Raw genomic sequence first — 19,360 nt, forward strand, 5'->3', positions numbered from 1 at the left:
AATCAGACCACTTTTTGAAATAAAAGGAGGCGCTCCCTGCTGGACATTAAAAATACTCCAGGTTTATGGTGCCTCTGCTCTGACTTCACCACTCAGATTCCTTATGTCTGCATCCATCTTTTGCCAACAGTGCATACTTCATCACCTCGTTTATCCACCTGTTTGATGAAGCATATTACTTCACTCTGGCAGCTAAACTATAGTGAAACTTCCCTACTGAGAAATCAGGTCTGGTCACTAAAGATCATTCGGACTACCTTGTGCAAAGCATTTGTTAATAATAAACACTTTTTGGAGGTTTGTCCAACATGATTTTATTTCTGTGTGAATACTATAGACTGTATATAAAAGATGGATTTACGTGGGGTTAGGTTGATTGGTGATTCTAAACTGACCATAAGTGTTATGGTTGCCTGTCTCTATTAGCCCTTTCCCATTAGTGACTACTTGGATTGGGTCAGTGTGTAGCTATTACCTTCTTTGCCGGGTAAATGTGGTTTTGATTTTCATGAAGGAAACGCTCTCATGAGCAATGCCACTGATCAGCCAATCGGTGGCATGCAGTCTGTTGACATCACATTTATGATTGCGTCAGATTGCCTGGAACACTTGCTGAGTGGTTACTAAAAAGGTACCTGTTACCAGGTACTATTACCTAATGCAGGGGTAGGGAACTCCATGCCTCAAGGGCAGGTGTCCTGCAGGTTTTTAGATGTGTCCTTGATCCTCGATCCAGTACAGCTGATTTACATGGTTAAATTTCCTACTCAGCATGTCTTTAAGTTCTCCAGAGGCCTGGCAATGAACTAATCATTTGATTCAGGTGTGTTGACCCAGGGTGATATCTAAAGCCTGCTAGACACCGGCCCTTGAGGCCTGGAGTTGGAGTCAAAAACAGTTAACTGAATTTAGTTACTCAAATTAGCAGAAGTGAGGAACACCTACCATTATGAAGGGGAAAAACTGTCTATAAAGAAATGTATCTTATCTTGTACCAGGTTGTAGGGAGCAAAGAAGTAATTCTGCTTTTCTTTTCTTTTTCTTACTTTAGTTTTTCAGCCCCAGGGAATCACCACATGGCCATCACCGGGCAGCGTCTGCCTTTTGTGCATAAGCTTCAGGCATGTTGCTCCGGTATCGATCAGCAGTCAGAATCATGACAAAAAAACCGTGCAGCAGAATCGCTGCACATTTATTGGAACTCCTCAAACCCTCTAGAAACCTCCCTGGGCAGTAAGCACCTCCCTGTGTCCTGCACATCCACCCCTGTCCTTACTCCACCCCACTCCAACCCCTCCTTTCTCTCGGTGTTATTCCACCGGTCCAGCGGTACGCTCAAAAAGCCAGAGCGCAGACAGAGCGCAGTGGATGCTCCAGAGCAGAAACAGCAGCGAGAATAACAAACGACAAAGACACACCGGAGGAAACCCTTTGGAGTTGCGCGCGGAGACAGTAAGAGAAAGGTGCAGACTCAACACTATCGTCCCATCAGCGGTAAAAGTAGAACAGCAGAGGGAAAACGGAGCGCCAGTTCGTCCCCCCTCTTCAGCACCGCAGGGAGGAGACACGCAGAAGAGGAAAGATTCCCCCGAACGCAGTGAGAGCCTCGGACGAGGAGAAGAGGAGAGCGGAGGGCATCGGATAGGCAACAAGGAGTAAGTGAATTCACAGTTTGTATGGGAGAAAACTTATCCTGAAACTTCTTCATAACCTCATGAAGTTTGTGAAAAAAATGTTACACCAGCATCACCCACACCTCAGATTCACCCCAAATTTCACAAAAACTAACTCGGAGTCCCAAAACTTACGCAAAACTCGGCAGACTGTTATTAATTATCCACCTACAGTGAGAGGAGAGGCTGAAGTGTGTGTTTATGAGTTCCGATGTGTGACTAAGTCTTGACTCCTTCCTGCACAGCTGCATGCACGTGTTTGCTTTGTTTCACTAAATATTTATTCAGCTAAACTGTCTCAGCTTGCCAGAAAAAAGGCTTTTTGAATTCCTTTTTTATTTCGAAAACTAATCCCGTCAAAGAGAATCCATGATTCATGTGTTCACTGCTAACATTATATTAACAAACCCTACACTGATGATCACAGAGAGGGGGATGGTTTAACTTTTGCGAAAGACACTATCGGAAGGAAGAGGAGTGCTTCTAAGATAAACGGTAGGTCAGCAGTGCACGTGATCAGGATGGACGCTTCTGACCTTTTTATTTTTAATATATTTTATTTTTCTCCTGATACAGTTTTTGTTTATAAATCTATATATAAAGAAAAACATTTAAAAGACTTTGAAAATGTTGCAGTTTTGTCTGATTTTTATCTATTTTTGTTGTATTTGTGTGAACTACAATCATTTGAGGAACTATTAATGAACTTTTCGTAACATTTTTAATATTTCTAGTAGAAAATGTGCCTAAACTAGTCTTGCCTTCTCTTCTCTTCTCTTCTCTTCTCTTCAGCTCCCTGCTCTTTAACCCAGACCATACTTTCCTTACCAATTATTAGGACTGTTAAGTGTAGGAAAGAACCAAGACAATGAACATTTTAAGTGGATATCACATTTTGTAATGCAGTTTTAGGTCCTGTGTATTAACTGTTATGTTAGATAGGAATAGAGAAAATATATATTATTCATCTGCTTGTTGTCTTATTTTATAAGATTTGTTTTGTAACTACATATCATTTAAGACGAATGTTAAATGTGAGGCATATTCCATTCTTTGTGGGAAATAATTACATTTACAAATGTCATTGTCCTGGTCACAAAAGAAAAAGGAAAGGAAGCTGCTTTCGGCTGCTCCTTTATTCACAGTGGATCACTACAGTGTTTGATTTGGCAGAGCTTTTACCCCAGATACCCTTCCTGACTCAACCCCAGTGGGATTTGTGTCTCCTCCCGGGAGACAAGAAAGCAAAGTTTGAAAAGAAAAAAAATGTATTATCTTTGCAATTACAGCATAATCAATCAGGACGTATTACCCCTTATTTTAGCCATCCATTTATCCATTTTCTTAAATGTTTTCATGGTTGCGGGGGGGTTGAAGCTTGACCCAGCTGTCACAAGGCAAGAGGCGGCAAGAGGTCACATCAAAGTTGTCTTACTTCTTTATGGCATTGATTCAACAAGCTGCTGGAAACACTCCTCATCCATATTGACATGATAGTGTCTCGCAGGTGCTCTATTGGATTGAGATCTGGTGACTGTGGAGGGCTTTTGAGTACAGTGTCATGTTCAAGAAACCAGTTTGACATGATTTGAACTTTGTAACGTGGTGTGCTATCTTGCTCGAAGCAGCCATTAAAAGATGGCTGTGATCATGAAGGAATATTTTTAGGACATAGTTAAGAACAATACTCGGGTATGCAGTGCCATTTAATCTCTAGGGTTTACACATAATGTTTGTACCAACTTGTTTAAACAGTTGGTACTAAGGGGCCCAAAGTGTGCCAGGGAAATTTCTCCACACACCATCCCCCCACCACCAGCTTGAATTCATTATACACTGCATGATGGATCCATGTTTTCATCCAAAGGTTGCAGCAGAATCATTTTCCCAATCATATTAGAACTGTAGCCTCAGTTTTCTGTTCTTAGCTGACAGGAGTGATACCTGGTGCGGTCTTCTGCTGCTATAGCCCTTTGGCTTCAAGGTTTGACATGTTGTACATGTTCTTCTGCATACCTTGGTTACTGTTACATTCTCCTCTGACCTCTGGCATCATATAGGTATTTTTGTCCTGAGAACTGACAATCGCTTTTTTCTTTTTTAAACTATTCTCTATAAACCCAAGAGATTGGGAAAATCCCAGTATATCAGCAGCTGAATCAGTCAGACCAGCTCAACAGCTCAGATTTTAAACTTGGCATCCAGTTCAAGACAGTGTTTTTGTAAGTTTGGGTCTAAATAATGCCAGAGAGAGAGGATATCCCTAATATGGTCCTCCCCAGCACACTGCTCTGGCCATGAGCACAACAGCTGTGAATCATGAAACTCTACTTTAGGAGAGTCTGGGTATAAAAATGTAGGGTGGGAAACCATTAGAATAGGTCCCCTTTATAGGAAATTAAAGAAACATGCTGCAAAAAACTGCAGAAGTGCATACAAACTACAGCAGAATAAAACAGCTGATACAACAATGGTTTTATGCTAATTCTTTCAGGATTTGCAGAGTGAATTGATTTTACGTACATTTCATAATTTAAAACACTTCTTCTACAAAGGCCTCAGCACCTTTTTTCCTCTTGGGGTATCTTTAGCAACATTCGCCCTTGCTTTTCTATTGCTCTTTTAGAAAGTCATAGCCTTCATACTCTCACTATATTTGTCTATATTTAAGATGCACATCACTCATCATATGTTAGATTTTATAGAAGCACAGATACGTGTTACACACGCGGGTGTAGCTAAACTCAACTTAAGGGCCCGACTCAGCCCTTTTCCATTGTTAGCATGTAACAACCACTTCAAAGTTTTGCTGGTGATTTATTCATAAGGCTTTCTAAAATTAACAAGCTAAATCTGTTGACTGGAGCATGTATGAGCAGAGACAGGCAGGGAGAAAAGTGCATGGGAGGGAAAATAATTGAATGCCATTTTCTCATTTCCCCTGGTAGTGGCAGCTCCAGACTTATTGGACCCTAAATCCGCCACTCACAACACTAAGCCCCGCCTCTCCTTCTCCACAAAGCCAATGACACTGACGCCTCCGGAGGAGAGCGAGGTGAGGACAAATGAGATGTTTTCACAGGACTTTTGTTACACCCTGTTTTGTCATTGTAGTTTATTTTGGGACACCTCTTGCATGCAGGTATGTATATGGTTTGATTAACAAGCTGAAGTGTTGCAGGTGGTTGCCACAGTGATGAAGTGGAAGACGGTGACAGCCATCTTTCTTTTGGTGGTTCTGTACCTGGTGATGGGAGCAGCAGTCTTCAGATCCCTGGAGCAGCCCCACGAGAGGTAAGCAGGTTAAAGAGAGGTAGGCCAGTCATCCATCCATCTATTTAGCTGTCCCACCCCTCCCATAATTGCTCCTCTGTGGCAATGAACCCAAAGGTTAAGACCCTACAAATAAGTGCGGTGTGCTTGATCTTCTATGAATATTTATTTAAAGTAAAAATATATTAAATGTTATGTTTATTAAAGTCATAAATGTTTAGATGTAAACTTTTAGCTTTATGTATTTTCAGCTCACCACTGGGTACCCTGTAGTGCACTTCCTGAAACAGCCCTAGTTTAATGCAGTCTTCAACACAGATGACTAAAGAATATATAGAAGTCTGTGCTAGTAGTTTCTGCTCTTGATTGGGAGCATGAAACTGACTGAGTCATTAAAACATGTACAGTTCTACTACACTTAATTTTTGGGCTTCTGTGTTAGTTTCATATCACATGTTTGGATTTCTGTGTTTTCACTTCCTGTTATATTTTGAAATATCTGTTTGTCATACACTTCCTGCTTCCAGCTTTTGCTCACTTTCCAGCTCTTTATCTCTGTTCAGTCACTTACCTTGGTATCCATAGCCCAACTTCTTTACTTCCCATTTTCCAGACTGTGCTGTCTTCATAAAAACAACCCTTGTAGACACGCCCTGCTGCTCCTCGTGTTTTGTTGTACTCTTTGTGCCTTTGTGTTCTTACTACTTCTGACCGGATGTGAGTGATCTTTTGCCTATTTTGTTGGATCTTGCTTCTGATCTTCTATCTGCCAGATTTGTTTGCCAGAGTGACTGACCTTCCATGTATGACCTCAGCCTGGTAATACAGATTTGATTTTTCCCAGTATCCTGTGCTGTATATTTGGCTGTGAACCCTTCATTTCCCACAGTTAACAAAGACACGACTGAGATTATTTATTTCACCAAAGTAGGAAAGCCCCCAAACGATTCCCATGAGTAATACAGAAATACTGAGCATATTAGTCCTACTCTAAAATATTTAGGCTTTCATATATATAATTCAATTAGTCTTTGATGTTTATAAACCAAATCAAACTTTGTTCAGTTGACATAATAGTGCTCGTTCTCTTTCGAATAGTGAACAGCGTTTGGCCATCCTGTCCCAGAAGCTGCAGTTCCTTTCCAGACACTCCTGTGTCAACCAGAGCCAGCTGGAGGAGCTGGTTAAGGTAAGACTAACCTGACATTAATATTAATGTTAAAACTCATGCATTAAGTAGAGCAGCATATGTACTGTACCCTACTATGATTCAGCACAGCAGCACTGGTTTCAGCACCATGGACAGCTCCTTTAGCTTTAAAAGGAAGAGCGTCTGAGATACCAAGAGTTTCTGCTCTGTTTCAGGCTCTTGCTGTTTGCTTGGTCTTCCAGCTATGGCCCAACAAAATCAGAAATTCTTAAATTCACTTAAGATTATGTATTTTCTTTATCACTTGTAGATATTTGCGTCGTTTACAATGATATTTCATATATTTTCCTTCTTTAATTTGTTACACAGGTAAGCACAAAAACACATTCCTGCACATCTGCAAAGAAAAGTGTCTTATAGTAGGTTTTTAATGATTTACTGATGTCTGAGAGGAGGATGCTGATGAAACTCTTCAGCATTAGGGACAATCCAACAATGCATGGGACCCTGATTGGTCATTGCAGTACTCACAGTAAGAGGCTGCTCTGACGTGCAGGTTTGAGCGCTACAGGAGATCTTTTCTGCCTGTGGCTTTTAGACTGAATGACTCCTCATTCTGCAGGGATGATATTTAAATACATTTTAAAGCTGTGCCCACACACAACAACACTTTATCATGTATAATACTCGAATACCATCCCAGCTTACCAGACAGGAGATCTGCAATATCACCTCTAATTTATTCACCATGTTATCGCTTACTCCATCTGCTGATGTAAACTGTAAACAATCATATTTATGTTTATATTCATACTCTTATTTTTCTTATCTGTATCTTATTTTTTAATAGTTGCACTTTATTTTGTTTTAAATGTAGTTTTGCTGTCTGTGAATCTGGCTGTCTTTTTCTTTCTCTCTACCTTTTAGCAAGTTGTGTCCGCCATCCGTTCAGGAGTAAATCCTGCAGGAACAATGACCAACAACAGCAGCCTGTGGGACCTGAGCTCTGCCTTCTTCTTTGCTGGGACTGTCATCACAACCATTGGTAGGAAACACACACATACACTCACGCAAAGAGCATCTATGTTCAGACCGAAAGAACCACATTGTATATTTTCCGTTTTTAATTAATTTATGTTTACTTTTGAGTTGACAGTCCTCTAAATATAGCTCTTACAGCAAGTTACATAACAGTGACCTTTCTTTAGTTATTGATTATACATCTGCTTTGTGGATATAATCAAACTAGCACACTTACTTTCCCCATACATTTACTTTGTGCATGCATGTGTATAGATTTCTTAAACTCTCCTCACTTTCAACACAGTGGTCATTTCTACTTGCATGACACTGTACTTCCACCGTAGTTGAGTTATATTAACTCTTTTTTTGTAATTAGATAGAATATATTCAAAAATGTAAAAAATGGAAACATGCAGTGTCATAGAAGTGTAATTTAAAAACGCAGCTAATATATTTCACTATCTATCCAGCAGGGTTTCGAGTGTAGTGGTTGGATAGCTTCCAAACTGTATTAAATTCACAAATGCAGTCTTCATGCAGCGAATACCGGGATTCAAATCATCAAATCACTGGTGATGTGTCCTCTTCGCAGGTTTTGGGAACATCTCTCCCCACACCGAAGGCGGGAGAATATTCTGCATTGTCTATGCTTTGTTAGGGATACCGCTGTTTGGCTTCCTTTTGGCCGGTGTAGGAGACCAGCTCGGCACCATATTTGGCAAAGGCATTGACAAAGTGGAGAAGATGTTCGTGGTGAGTGTGGAGCATCAAACACAATCACATTAAACTTTCAAAGCCTGAACCATAAAATAATTCCCAGAAAATGTAAATATTTTGAAGAGCTTTTACTGAACCTTCTCACAAAACAATAATTCAGTATTAATTTGCATATATGAGTTTGATTTTGTATCATATTCGCAACATCTGGCTCTTCTTTTTTTGCAATTTATTGCTTATAAATGACCTGAAAAAACAGAAAAGTTTTGAACTGTTTCTTTCAAAGACTTCACAGAGTCAGACAAACTGAGCTGGATTGGTAAACTGTTCCAGAGCCTTGGTGCCACAGACTGAAAGGCTCTATCCACCACAGTCTTCGCTTTTGTATGAGGGGACAGCTAATAGATTTTAAGCTTGTGAACGAAGACAGTGAACAGCAGTTTTTTAGGAAGAAGTTGAGATATATAGTCTGGAGCTTGTCCATTTAGTGCAAGGCCTTAGAAAGACTTCAATCCTCTTCAGAGAAGATGTTGCAAGCATCATAACGTTTGCCACGGCATCTCCAGGCCTTTTTTTATGCCTGTCACATATGCTCAGTGTGACAGGTGAACCTACTGTCATTTGTGAAGAGTCATTTCTCATTTCTGGCAGTGCTTTTCCTGTTCCTGCTCACGCAGTGGAGTAGATAACGGTCCTCCTGCTGGGTTGATGCCATGTGTTATTTCTGTAATGGACCGTCTTCTACCAGCATTGAAAAAGACACTAACAACACAAGAATAACACTAGAGAAAAATGAATCATAAATAAAGATAGAGCAAGCACCTGCAAAATCACTCCCTATTTCAAAATAGACCCAAAATAAGAGGAATCGCAATAATCCGACCCTAAACACATCTGAATTCAAACTACAAATACAGTCACAAATAGAAAAACCTAAAGACCCAAACGTTTAGTACTGAAAAGATACATCAATAGGAACAGTAAGGTCATGCATTAGCCACTGACCACTAAAACGGAAAAAAAGTAATATTGTAAGTGTGCTCAAACTGAGTATCAGTTCCTTTATTTTGGAGTCAGTGCTCATTAAAACACTTGATGCTCATCCAAATGAGAAAAAGATCTCTTTGTATTTGTCGTTTCAAGCTGATTCGTTCATTTATCGTGTTGTCACATTCTTCTCACATGTTGCAAAAAAAAGCCTGCAGATCTATTAAGAGAGACAAATGTGACTCAGCTCGCAGTCACGTCTTCAAAGTTCAAGTAGCTGGTGTGAATAATTTGTTTTGTAGTCTTGAAGGAGCAGAAATCTGAAAACAGAAACATACTTTAGAATGATTTCCTCCTCCCGCTGCTCTCAGGGCACCCGAGGGACTGAGTAAAGAATATTGTGATTAAGGAAAGAAGACAAAAGTTCATTGTGTAAGTGCCTGTGTGACTATGAAAGCCTGATTGCTCAGTGCAGACTATGTGAGACTGCAGCATTATCCTCAGTGAATGTCTTTTCTCTTCAGCTGCACCCACAGGACCAATTTATGGAATAATGCCATTATTGCTAACAGCGTCAGCCTAATTTGGCATTTCACTTCAGAGTATTCTGTTTAACAATCTGCTTTATTATTATTATCAGTCAGTCCTCCACTTTGGTCCCACCTTAAACATCTCAACTCTGCAGACTTTAATGCTTACCAGATAATAATCCTTATAATAATCCTTAATGACTTTAGCTGTTTAACCTGAGAGAGAAACACGTTGTCTTTTATTTTATATGAAATATTGTCATTCCACAGGTTTCCACTGAATTAACATTTTCGATTGAGTAAGACTACAGCTTAATTATGACTAAATGCAGTTTCACAGGTAGACTGGAGTAATTAGAAGTAACTGGAGCCAGCCTTGTGTACATAGATTAACACAACCTCCACATCAACATCTACTGAGTTCTTTCATTTTTCATCTTTTCCTTTGGTGACACTTTTGTACTTTTATTTGGGTGTGATGTCAAGTGCAGGAATCTAATCCAGTATTATACCTTTGAGATCTGAATATTTAATGTCTGGATTCTCCCTGCCTGCAGACACACAAAGTTTATGTTGAGTATTTGATGTCCTTTTCTTTCCCGTGTAGCATGGGGAGATCAGTCAGACAAAGATCTGGGTCATATCCACGCTGCTGTTCGTGCTGTTTGGCTGCCTGCTGTTTGTGGCCCTCCCGGCAGCCATCTTTAAACACATCGAGGGCTGGTCTGCGCTGGAGTCCCTGTACTTTGTCGTCATCACCTTGACTACTATTGGTTTTGGGGACTTTGTGGCAGGTAAAAAGCACAACCAGTGATTTAATGCTAAGACACAGTTTGGACCTGGTTCTCTGAGTCATGTTGATCCGTCTCGTTAATCTGTGTGTGTGTGTGTGTGTGTGTGTGTGTGTGTGTGTGTGTGTGTGTGTGTGTGTGTGTGTGTGTGTGTAGGTGGGTCAGATATTGAGTACATGGACTACTATAAACCAGTCGTGTGGTTCTGGATTCTGGTTGGGCTGGCCTACTTTGCTGCTATCCTCAGTATGATTGGAGACTGGCTGAAAGTCATCTCCAAGAGGACAAAAGAAGAGGTACGAGACCCTCGGTTTCTATTTTCTGCTTCATCTAACTTTTTGCAGCTTGTTTTTGTTCCTTTTATCAGCTTTATGTGTACCTGTCACCATGTGCCTCTTTCTGTACAATGACACTCATTATTCGAGCTACATTATGCCATATCGCCACTTCAACTTTTGCCCTCTGTTTAACGTTATTTCAGTGATAAGACTGTTTTCTAATCCAATCGACTCACTGCCATCAAAACACAAGCACTGGATCTTATTGTGATCATCCCGAGAGGGAAATAGAGATCATTTAGACAATGTGTGGTGATGAAGCTTAATATCAAATGACATTAATACTAAATATAACAGAGATTATCAAAATAAATCCAGCCTTGTTTCCAAAAAGGAACTTCTGGACATTTCCAGCCCTTTATTAAAAAACTGTCAGGGTCTCCTTCTGAGTGATACAGCTGTGTTCTTTGTGCTACCTGGATTTTGCTGGTGAGCATGAATAAAGAATTTTTCATACATTTTTACCAGTTATTATCAAAAACATCCTCTGGAGTGTGAAAGTCACATTTTTGTCAAGAGCACAATTACATAATCACATCTTGCAGTCCTGCTGTGATATGCCATCTCACTGGTCTGTAGATGCAGGCATGTTATTATCATAAGTCACCGCAGATGCAGTTAGACGCACAGACATTATCACTATCTTCAAGAGATTTCATTTTTGGCCAGATGGGGTAGCAGAATGGCTCTGCGGGTCTTATTATCCATAAATTGTATGGCTGCAGTGCACACGCGCACAAACAAATACACACACACACACACACTGACACAAAGACTGAAGGCAGGACTATTTATACATAGCTGGTATAAATGAGGAATTTGTGTTGGCAAATCAAGATAGTCGTGGGGAGAAGTAAAAGCAAGGCTCCAGAGACGACTAACTATCAAAGTAAAACAGGAAATAACCGAAAAGATAACCAGTAAGAGACAAAAAACTAAGACTAACATGATACAGAGAAACTCTTGGGAGGCATCAATAACAAAGTCAAGACAGAAACCCGACCACAATATTGTAACACTCGCACTTGTAATGAATATAGAATAAACACACAGAAAGAAAGTGAGCTATACTTTGCAGTCTAAAAGAGCTAGCAAAGAATCACAACAGCAACTCTGTAGTAAATATACATGAAGATGAGTCCTGTTTATATCAGCAACACAAAATACATGCTTGATTATATATTACAGGAGTCTCCAACTCCAGGCCTCGAGGGCCGGTGTCCTGCAGGTTTTAGATGTGTCCTTGGTCCAACACAGCTCATTCAAATGGCTAAATTACCTCCTCAACATGTCCTGAAGTTCTCCAGAGGCCTGGTAACGAACTAATCATGTGACTCAGGTGTGTTGACCCACGGTTATATCTAAAACCTGCAGGACACCGGCCCTCGAGGCCTGGAGTTGGAGACCCCTGATATATTAGATACACCTGAGGATGAGACGGTGATGGTGAAGTATATTTTAAATAGGTGTGCAAATATTACTTTCATTGTTATCAGATAAAAACAACAAAAGCAAACCTGTGAAAGTCTTTTTGTTGCTGGCTATCATGTGTCTCCTGTCATCCTAATGCATTTCTACTGACCTCTTTATATCTTTGTGTCATTGCAGGTTGGAGAGATCCGGGCGCATGCTGCAGAGTGGACGGCAAATGTCTCTGCAGAGTTCAAAGAAACCCGTCGTCGTGTTAGCATTGAGATCCATGACAAGTTCCAGCGTGCTGCATCAATCAAACGCAAGCTGTCCTCAGAGCTGGGATTTAGCCCGGCTCCCGAGGTCACCCTGCCCAAGCGGGTTGTGTCTGTCAATTTCAACAATGAACGGGACAAAAGCAATAAGGAGGCCGGACTGCACGGATTGACACCTTCGGCCATAAATGGCGCTTTGGTCTTGAACGGACCGGATCTGGAGAGAGGCGAGATCTCAATTATTGAGCACCTCAAGTAGCAGAAGGACTGTCGGCACCTCTCAAGATCCTTCCAAGGTCTCTCTGTTTGCCATAACTGGAGGTACAAGGCATTGCTTGAGAATTCAGAAATCAAAATATTGAAAGTGGCCCCAGCAGAAGACATCTTCAACGTGAAAGAGGAGTCAAAGCCTTGCTTGATAACACTTGCACACATATTCCACTTTACCATCCTCAACCCCAACAATGAAAGAGCGTGAATAACATACAGAACTGTATTTTTTGGTGTTTGTCAACTAAATCTTACAGAAGTTACATTTAAGGACATACTGAAAAGCTAGGAAATCTCCATCTGTCTGTCTTCATAACTGAAACAACTAAACATATTTGTTTTTGCTTTGTTTTTCACTATTGCTCAGTCAGTCTAGAGGCAGGCAGGCGTTAATGAGAGACAGAGGAGTATAATATCCAACAAAGGTCCCTGGCTCGTAATAAACCCAGGACGTAGTTAGTCACTGTGCTGCTGTTATGTTAATGACAATCACAGCCTGCTGTTAACGAAGACCATAAACACCATTTAAGAGGCGTATATTTAAAAAAACATACTGACATTAGATTTGTAAAAGTCAGTCAATCTGATGAGGAGGATGTCTGTGGATTGTAGTAGGGGCCTTCTGTATTTAGAAGTAAACCCCTATGGGAGCATGTTTGTGTAATTTTCTACTATTGTTGTCAAGAGTGAAATATTTGCAGTTTTAATTCTGCACAAAAAGGTACTTAAAAGCATGTACAGCGTATTTTTTAATCCGAAGCTTTAGCTGACTATGTATGTTTTAAAGAGCAGCTCAGGCAGGCATGACTGTGACTATGATCATTCAACTATTACAGTGGAGTCACTGTAATACCAAAAAGCAGTACTGTTACTTGATCAGTGTTATTGATTCCACATGATGTTGTTAAATGTATAAATGTATTTTGCATGTTTAGTTCAGTTCATCCAGTTTAATAATTACCCACAAGCCATTACTTTTTCCACGATTTTTAATTGCAGTTTTAAAAAAAATCGCGATAGCCAGTTATTTGTGGTTCGGTCTTGACTTTTACTGCTAATCTTTATATGATGTTTTCATGTTAATAATGTGTTTTAATAGAGGGCATGCTTTGCACTTACGAAGCTCCTCTCATTTTTAAGGGCATAAAAATAATGCAGTGATTCTACAGCAGATGTATTTTTTCAAAACAAGTGGCTCTATGAAGATTTATCAGACCACTGCAGTGCCTCAAACTCTTCACTTTGCCCACAAGACCAAACACAACACAAAGTGAAGTGAAGAGGACTATAGATTTTGCACCAGTTCAGTGAGTTGCATGGTGATATGTTAAAGACTGGACGCTTTATCTGCAGCAGTAAGCCATTCCAAACTGGTAAACAGCATTTAAGGAACATTGCTACATATGGAGTACAGAGCTCGGTCATTCACCATCACATTCATCCAGTCTGTCTTCTATATCAGTAGAATTTGTATCTGTGTTTGGATCTGGAAAATATTCATATGTTATGGTGTACTGTACCAGTTACCTTTCAATGATGCAATGCCCACATAGTTGTAACCATAAATATATATACGCATAGAGTAAGGTCCAAAAGTATTTGGAGACAGCTTTGTTATTCTGCCTCTGTACATCACCTCTGGATTTTAAATTCAACACTAAAGATGTGATTGAAGTGCAGACTTTAATTTAAGAGGTTTACAAAACTTTTACACGAACTCTTTAGGAACTACAGCCATTTTTCTATACAGTCTTTTTTAACAGTTGGATGAAAGTCTTTGCAGTCAATGAGTGCCTAAAGTGTAGAACTCATGAACATCTTCAAACACTGTGTTTTTTCCTGGAGATGTTCTGCTGTGCCTTTACTGCAACTACCTTCAGTTGCTGATTGTTTGTGGGTCTTTTGTGCATTTCGTTTTGCATTTACTTATTAAAAGCTAAAAGCATCTGCTGCTGGGTTGAGATCAGAGCAGTTGCATTGTCAATAAACACTAGTGATCAGGTTCCACTAGCAGACATTTATGCCAATGCCATAACATCACCTCCCCCGTGTCTGGCAGATGACGTGCTACGCTTCAGACCATGAGCCATTTCTCTCTTTCTCCTTACTTTTATCTTCCTACCTCTTCTCTTTTGTTTAGTTAATCTATTAATCTAAGTCAGTTTTTTTGGGTTAGGGAGTCCAATGTGGCTTTCCCATCCTTGCAATCAGTGATTTGCACCTTAAAAGCATCTCTTGATTTTACACTCTGAAAGTAATATCTACTTGAAAGTTGTTTTTCTTAATCAAAGAAATAATTCTGTCATCATACATGTTAGTTATCTTTTGGTGTTGCTGAGATGGCCAGTGCATGCCTTCTGTACCAGATTGTTGATTTGGCCAGTAGTAAAGTTTTTGCGATCTCTCCGAGAGGTAAATTTTAACCTAACGATGGCAACACTTGGAGTCAAATCCAAATCTTTTATTTGCTGGAGATGTAAAGAAATAATTAAGAAAATTTCCTCACCTGGCCATTAAATAACTGGGTTATCCAATTATTTTTGAACCTCTAAACAGTTAATGCATTTGTTAAACCCCTTGAATTAAAGCTGAAAGTCAGTCAGATACTGGTTATTTGATTTAAAATCCGCTGTGGTGGTGTACCAAGAAATACATATGGAGCTAACCGTATGCGACACAGTTCCCCCAAATACTGGAGATTCTTTTGTTTCAATCAGGTCTACTACATCCTTAGAAGGCAATGTATTTTGTTTTATTGTCAAACAACATACATTTTTTTCTGATAACATATTGGGGTGACAATCCAAAGCTAACATAATTCACAGTGAATGCCTTTTTTTATACTGCATGTGTCAAAACCTTTCTTGCAGACAACTGTTAGACTGCAAAAAGTGTTAATCATCTTTATTTGTGTGCAAGACATATATTGTGTTTGCAATTTTAAAGATATAATTTAATGTGGATATGTGTGAGCTCTTAAATAGGAAAAGTGGAAATTGTTTTTGAGGCATGAAATATCAAACCATTTGTGTTTACACTGTAGAGATGTAATGGAAGTGAATTTGCCTTGTTGAGGACAAGATGAAGGTTTTGGAGTGAATGTGCACAGTGCTTTTTCCATGTGTGTACACCTGCCATTGAAAATGCACTTTTATGCTGCTGCCTTTGAACGTAACACTGTGCTGCAGGCTTGAGAGCAAACCTATCCATCCGGTCAGAAGGTGGTGACTGTTATTGTGAAGTGGCATTAGTGACAACTGCATGGTTTAACACACGAACTTCTCACTCACAAATAATCCAAGGAAGAGGACTTAATTCTCAGATTGTTGTAACATATAAGAAGAGCATGAAAAACAAAACATACAGATAAACTGGGTTGAAATAATAATCAGACAAATAAGATCCGACAATTAAGTGAGTTTGAATTGAGCTAATAATTGTGACAAGAAAAAGATTATGATTCTGTAACCCAGCCTGCAATTTCTGTATTACCAAAGATAAACTGTGACTGTTAGATAAAAGTGTAATACCAGAATATATTAGATTATATCTGCTACAATAATCTAGCAAAGTACCAATTATTAGATTTTTTTGGAGTCCTAAGAAGCTTGTATTAATAAATAATATGGATTGTCTTTAGAGATTATGTAAGGACTTTGGTTATACACCCACTGGACATGCTAGTGGAACAGATTAAGAAAATGTTTTGAATTTTCTATAGATGTGTTTTTGTTTCTGTACTAACCTAAAATCTGTGTGGTTAGGTACTAACAGTGAACGGAAGTAGTAATCTGATGTTGCCTCATCTGTTTGCTTTGTCTTTTTTGTGTTTTTAAATAAACTAACCTTTACATTGTTTTTATTCAATTCTAGATATATTCATCTTTTTATGATGATGACTGTATTTTTCTAAACTCTGGTGAAATTACTCGACACTAATGAGTCTGGAAGAACACAATGTTATAACAAGAAAATGTCTGTAGAGCTAATCTCGAATGTGACAAAGATTTTTGTATGACATACGAAGTGAAAATATACCGACTTTCAACAATTACTCTGTCCAGTGTGTAATTCAAGGTGCTCAGCTTTTGTAGCCGATTCTGTGAATATATATGTGGGGTATGTTAGGGGTGCAACAATGCTCGTATCGATATTGAACCGTTCGATACAGTGCTTTCGGTTCGGTACGCATATGTATCGAACAATACAAAAATTTTTATTTATTTTATCAACTTTTCTTCTGACGATGCTGTCTGTGTTGAGCGCTCAGTGGATCTGCGTTCGACTACTCCGCCTAGGCTACACTGTCGAGTGCAGATCCACTGAGCGCAGCACAAGCTAGCAAGACAGAAGCTATAAGCTGGTTGCAACATGGCAACTGCCTCAACGCTACCCGAAATTGAACCTCCCCCACCCTCATTCAGATCTGGCGTTTGGAACTATCTTGGTTTTCATGTGAAGCATGACCCTGATGGTAAGCGCGTCATGGACAAAAGTAAAACAGTATGTCGGATGTGCTACGCAATGCTCAATTGATGGGAACTAGTGCGTTAGCGCAGTTAGCTTGTTAAGGTGTTGACGCCGTCCAGCCCCACGCACGGGGCGATCCGCGGTAACTTGTTAACGGAGATTTTCTGCGTTATGGCGTTAACGTCATTTTAACGAGATTAACGCTGACAGCACTAGTGGGAACACAACAAATATGACTGCACATTTACTCCGACATCATCCTAGTGCAAAGACAAGTGGAAGCAGACAAAAACAACAAGCACGCATGCTATAAACTTTACCGAGTCATTTAGACAGCCATTAGCACATGATTCTCCTTATGGGGACCTGATATGTTTAATATGCTGCTGAGAGTATAGCCCAGAAGAAGCGTATAGTATAGCTTTTATTTTGGAAAGAGCCATTTCTGTGTAATAAACTCTCTTTTCCAAAGATAAGTGATTTCTCGATCAGATAGATTTATTTTTATTATTTTGTTGTTTCAGCAACATTAAATTTAAAAACTGTACTTTTGAGTTAAAACCTATATTTATAATTTTAATAAATGACAAATTAAAAAGGCATGAACATTTTTTTGTATCGAAAAAATATCGAACCGTGACACCAAAGTATTGAACCGAACCGTGAATTTTGTGTATCGTTGCACCCCTAATATATATATATATATATATATATATATATATATATATATATATATATATATATATATTATCTACACTATAAGGCGCACCTAATTTTCTCAAAAATCGACAGTGTGCCTTATATTCCGGTGCGCCTTATGCATGATTTCAGGTTGTGCTTACTGACCTCGAACCGATTTTATGCGGTACACGGCGCGCAAAAATCTGTCAAAAAATGTTTTAGTACAACTTTGGTAAGCTACGAAGCCGCACCGCTTCGTGGATTGTCTGAGCATTAAGCAGATGTGGTTAGTTATTTGTCAATTTGATATAATTGAAGCTTGAAAAAACATTTGTTAAATTGTAAGCTACCATTTGCTTTCTTTACACCAGTTCTCTGGCATCTGACATCACCTACAGCATTACCCTTCATTCATTCAGACAAAACACAAGAACAGACCGGTTGCACAGGCAATTTTAAGTGTAAAGAAAAGCCCATGTATCTGATAAGTCAGTCTCATACAATTATGCACCACTGGGGCAACAGAGTCAGTGCCATGCAGCTGCATGAAAAAGCACAAGCTGAATCTCAAAATGAAGCAACTGTAAAGAGGAAATGTCAGGTGAATCATTCAGTTTAAGTTTGGCATCTGGTTTTTATGTCTGTTTATCTTTCTGCAAATGTGCAAATTTTTATGTGCGCCAAATAACTGTATACAAGACGTAAACTATATGGCGAAATATCTTCATTGTTCTCCCAACACAACCATTCATTTTTTGTATTCAGTCTTATGAAACAGACTGAGTGAAACGTGTACAAGGACAATATTAAGGATTTTTTTTTTCTTTGACTAAGGGGCTGAATTTCTATCGAGCCCCTTATGGGGATTATATGCAACTGTATTATTCAGGATGTTTTTATTTTTAGATTAAATTACAGCATGTCATTAATCTAAACATGTCTAGGTTCATTTCCCAGTATGATCCTTAGTGAAATTGAGTTTGACACCCCCACAGTAGTTGTGTGCACATCATCAGGTAAAAGTAATTTAGAACTGAAAACAGCTGCAGGGTGCAAAGTACATTAAGCCTATGCATTCAAGTTTGTTTGTTTTTTCATACATACAACCTGAATTTGATGCTCAGTGAGTAACCCTTTCTCTACTACACTATGGACTTTTGGGCAGTTGAACACTGGGAAAGGTCACATCCTGCTCAAAAAGGGTGTAGCTTTATAGGTCAACTTACACGTGAAAACACACAAAACAAATCTGTTTATGCTACTGTAAGTTGAAGGAATAATCTGCATTAATCAGCACATTGCATTTAGAAAGACACTGTGCTGGTCAGTTTCCTATACAATATGTCTCTGCAGCTAACACCCTCCCCAAATAAAACCAGAGACCAAATTCTTCAGAAATCAAAGAAACCGAACTACCCATCCCCCACTATGTAGCAACAAAGAAACCACTAATTAACCATTGCTGTAATTTGCCATATCAAAAAAGAAAATGCATATTCTAAAATTAATTTGTCCCCATCTGTTTAAAAGTTGTTCCTCTGCATGTGTTACATTTGAGAGTAAAAGTTAAATTCTCAAGAAATCAACACATATCTACAGAGCATGTAGGTCCAGTTTAATTGTTGTTCTAATTCTTTCGTTGAAGGTGCTTCAAAACATTAGATCTACAGAAGTCAGATGAACTGGAGCATCCACTGGCTTTTATGTTAATTCTGTTCTAATGGTTTCCATTTTTAGCTCTCCTCGTGCACAGGCAATTCTTTGCTTAGAAA

The 19,360-nt window shown here is 39.2% G+C and overlaps 1 protein-coding gene across 1 annotated transcript; it reads left to right on the plus strand.

The window, feature by feature from the left end:
- Nucleotides 1-1,133: 1,133 nt before the first annotated feature.
- On the plus strand, nucleotides 1,134-16,488 carry kcnk2a (potassium channel, subfamily K, member 2a). Its single transcript, XM_084931382.1, has 9 exons — nucleotides 1,134-1,655; nucleotides 4,622-4,728; nucleotides 4,855-4,967; nucleotides 6,045-6,135; nucleotides 7,024-7,141; nucleotides 7,712-7,872; nucleotides 9,961-10,147; nucleotides 10,301-10,440; nucleotides 12,091-16,488. Coding segments are annotated over exons 1-9 (1,254 nt in total). The 5' UTR covers nucleotides 1,134-1,654; the 3' UTR covers nucleotides 12,427-16,488.
- The last annotated feature ends 2,872 nt before the right edge of the window (nucleotides 16,489-19,360 follow it).

This window comes from Perissodus microlepis, chromosome 1, assembly GCF_051167445.1.
Source record: "Perissodus microlepis isolate ML-2025 ecotype Zambia chromosome 1, ASM5116744v1, whole genome shotgun sequence".
NCBI classification, from domain to species: Eukaryota; Metazoa; Chordata; class Actinopteri; order Cichliformes; family Cichlidae; genus Perissodus; species Perissodus microlepis.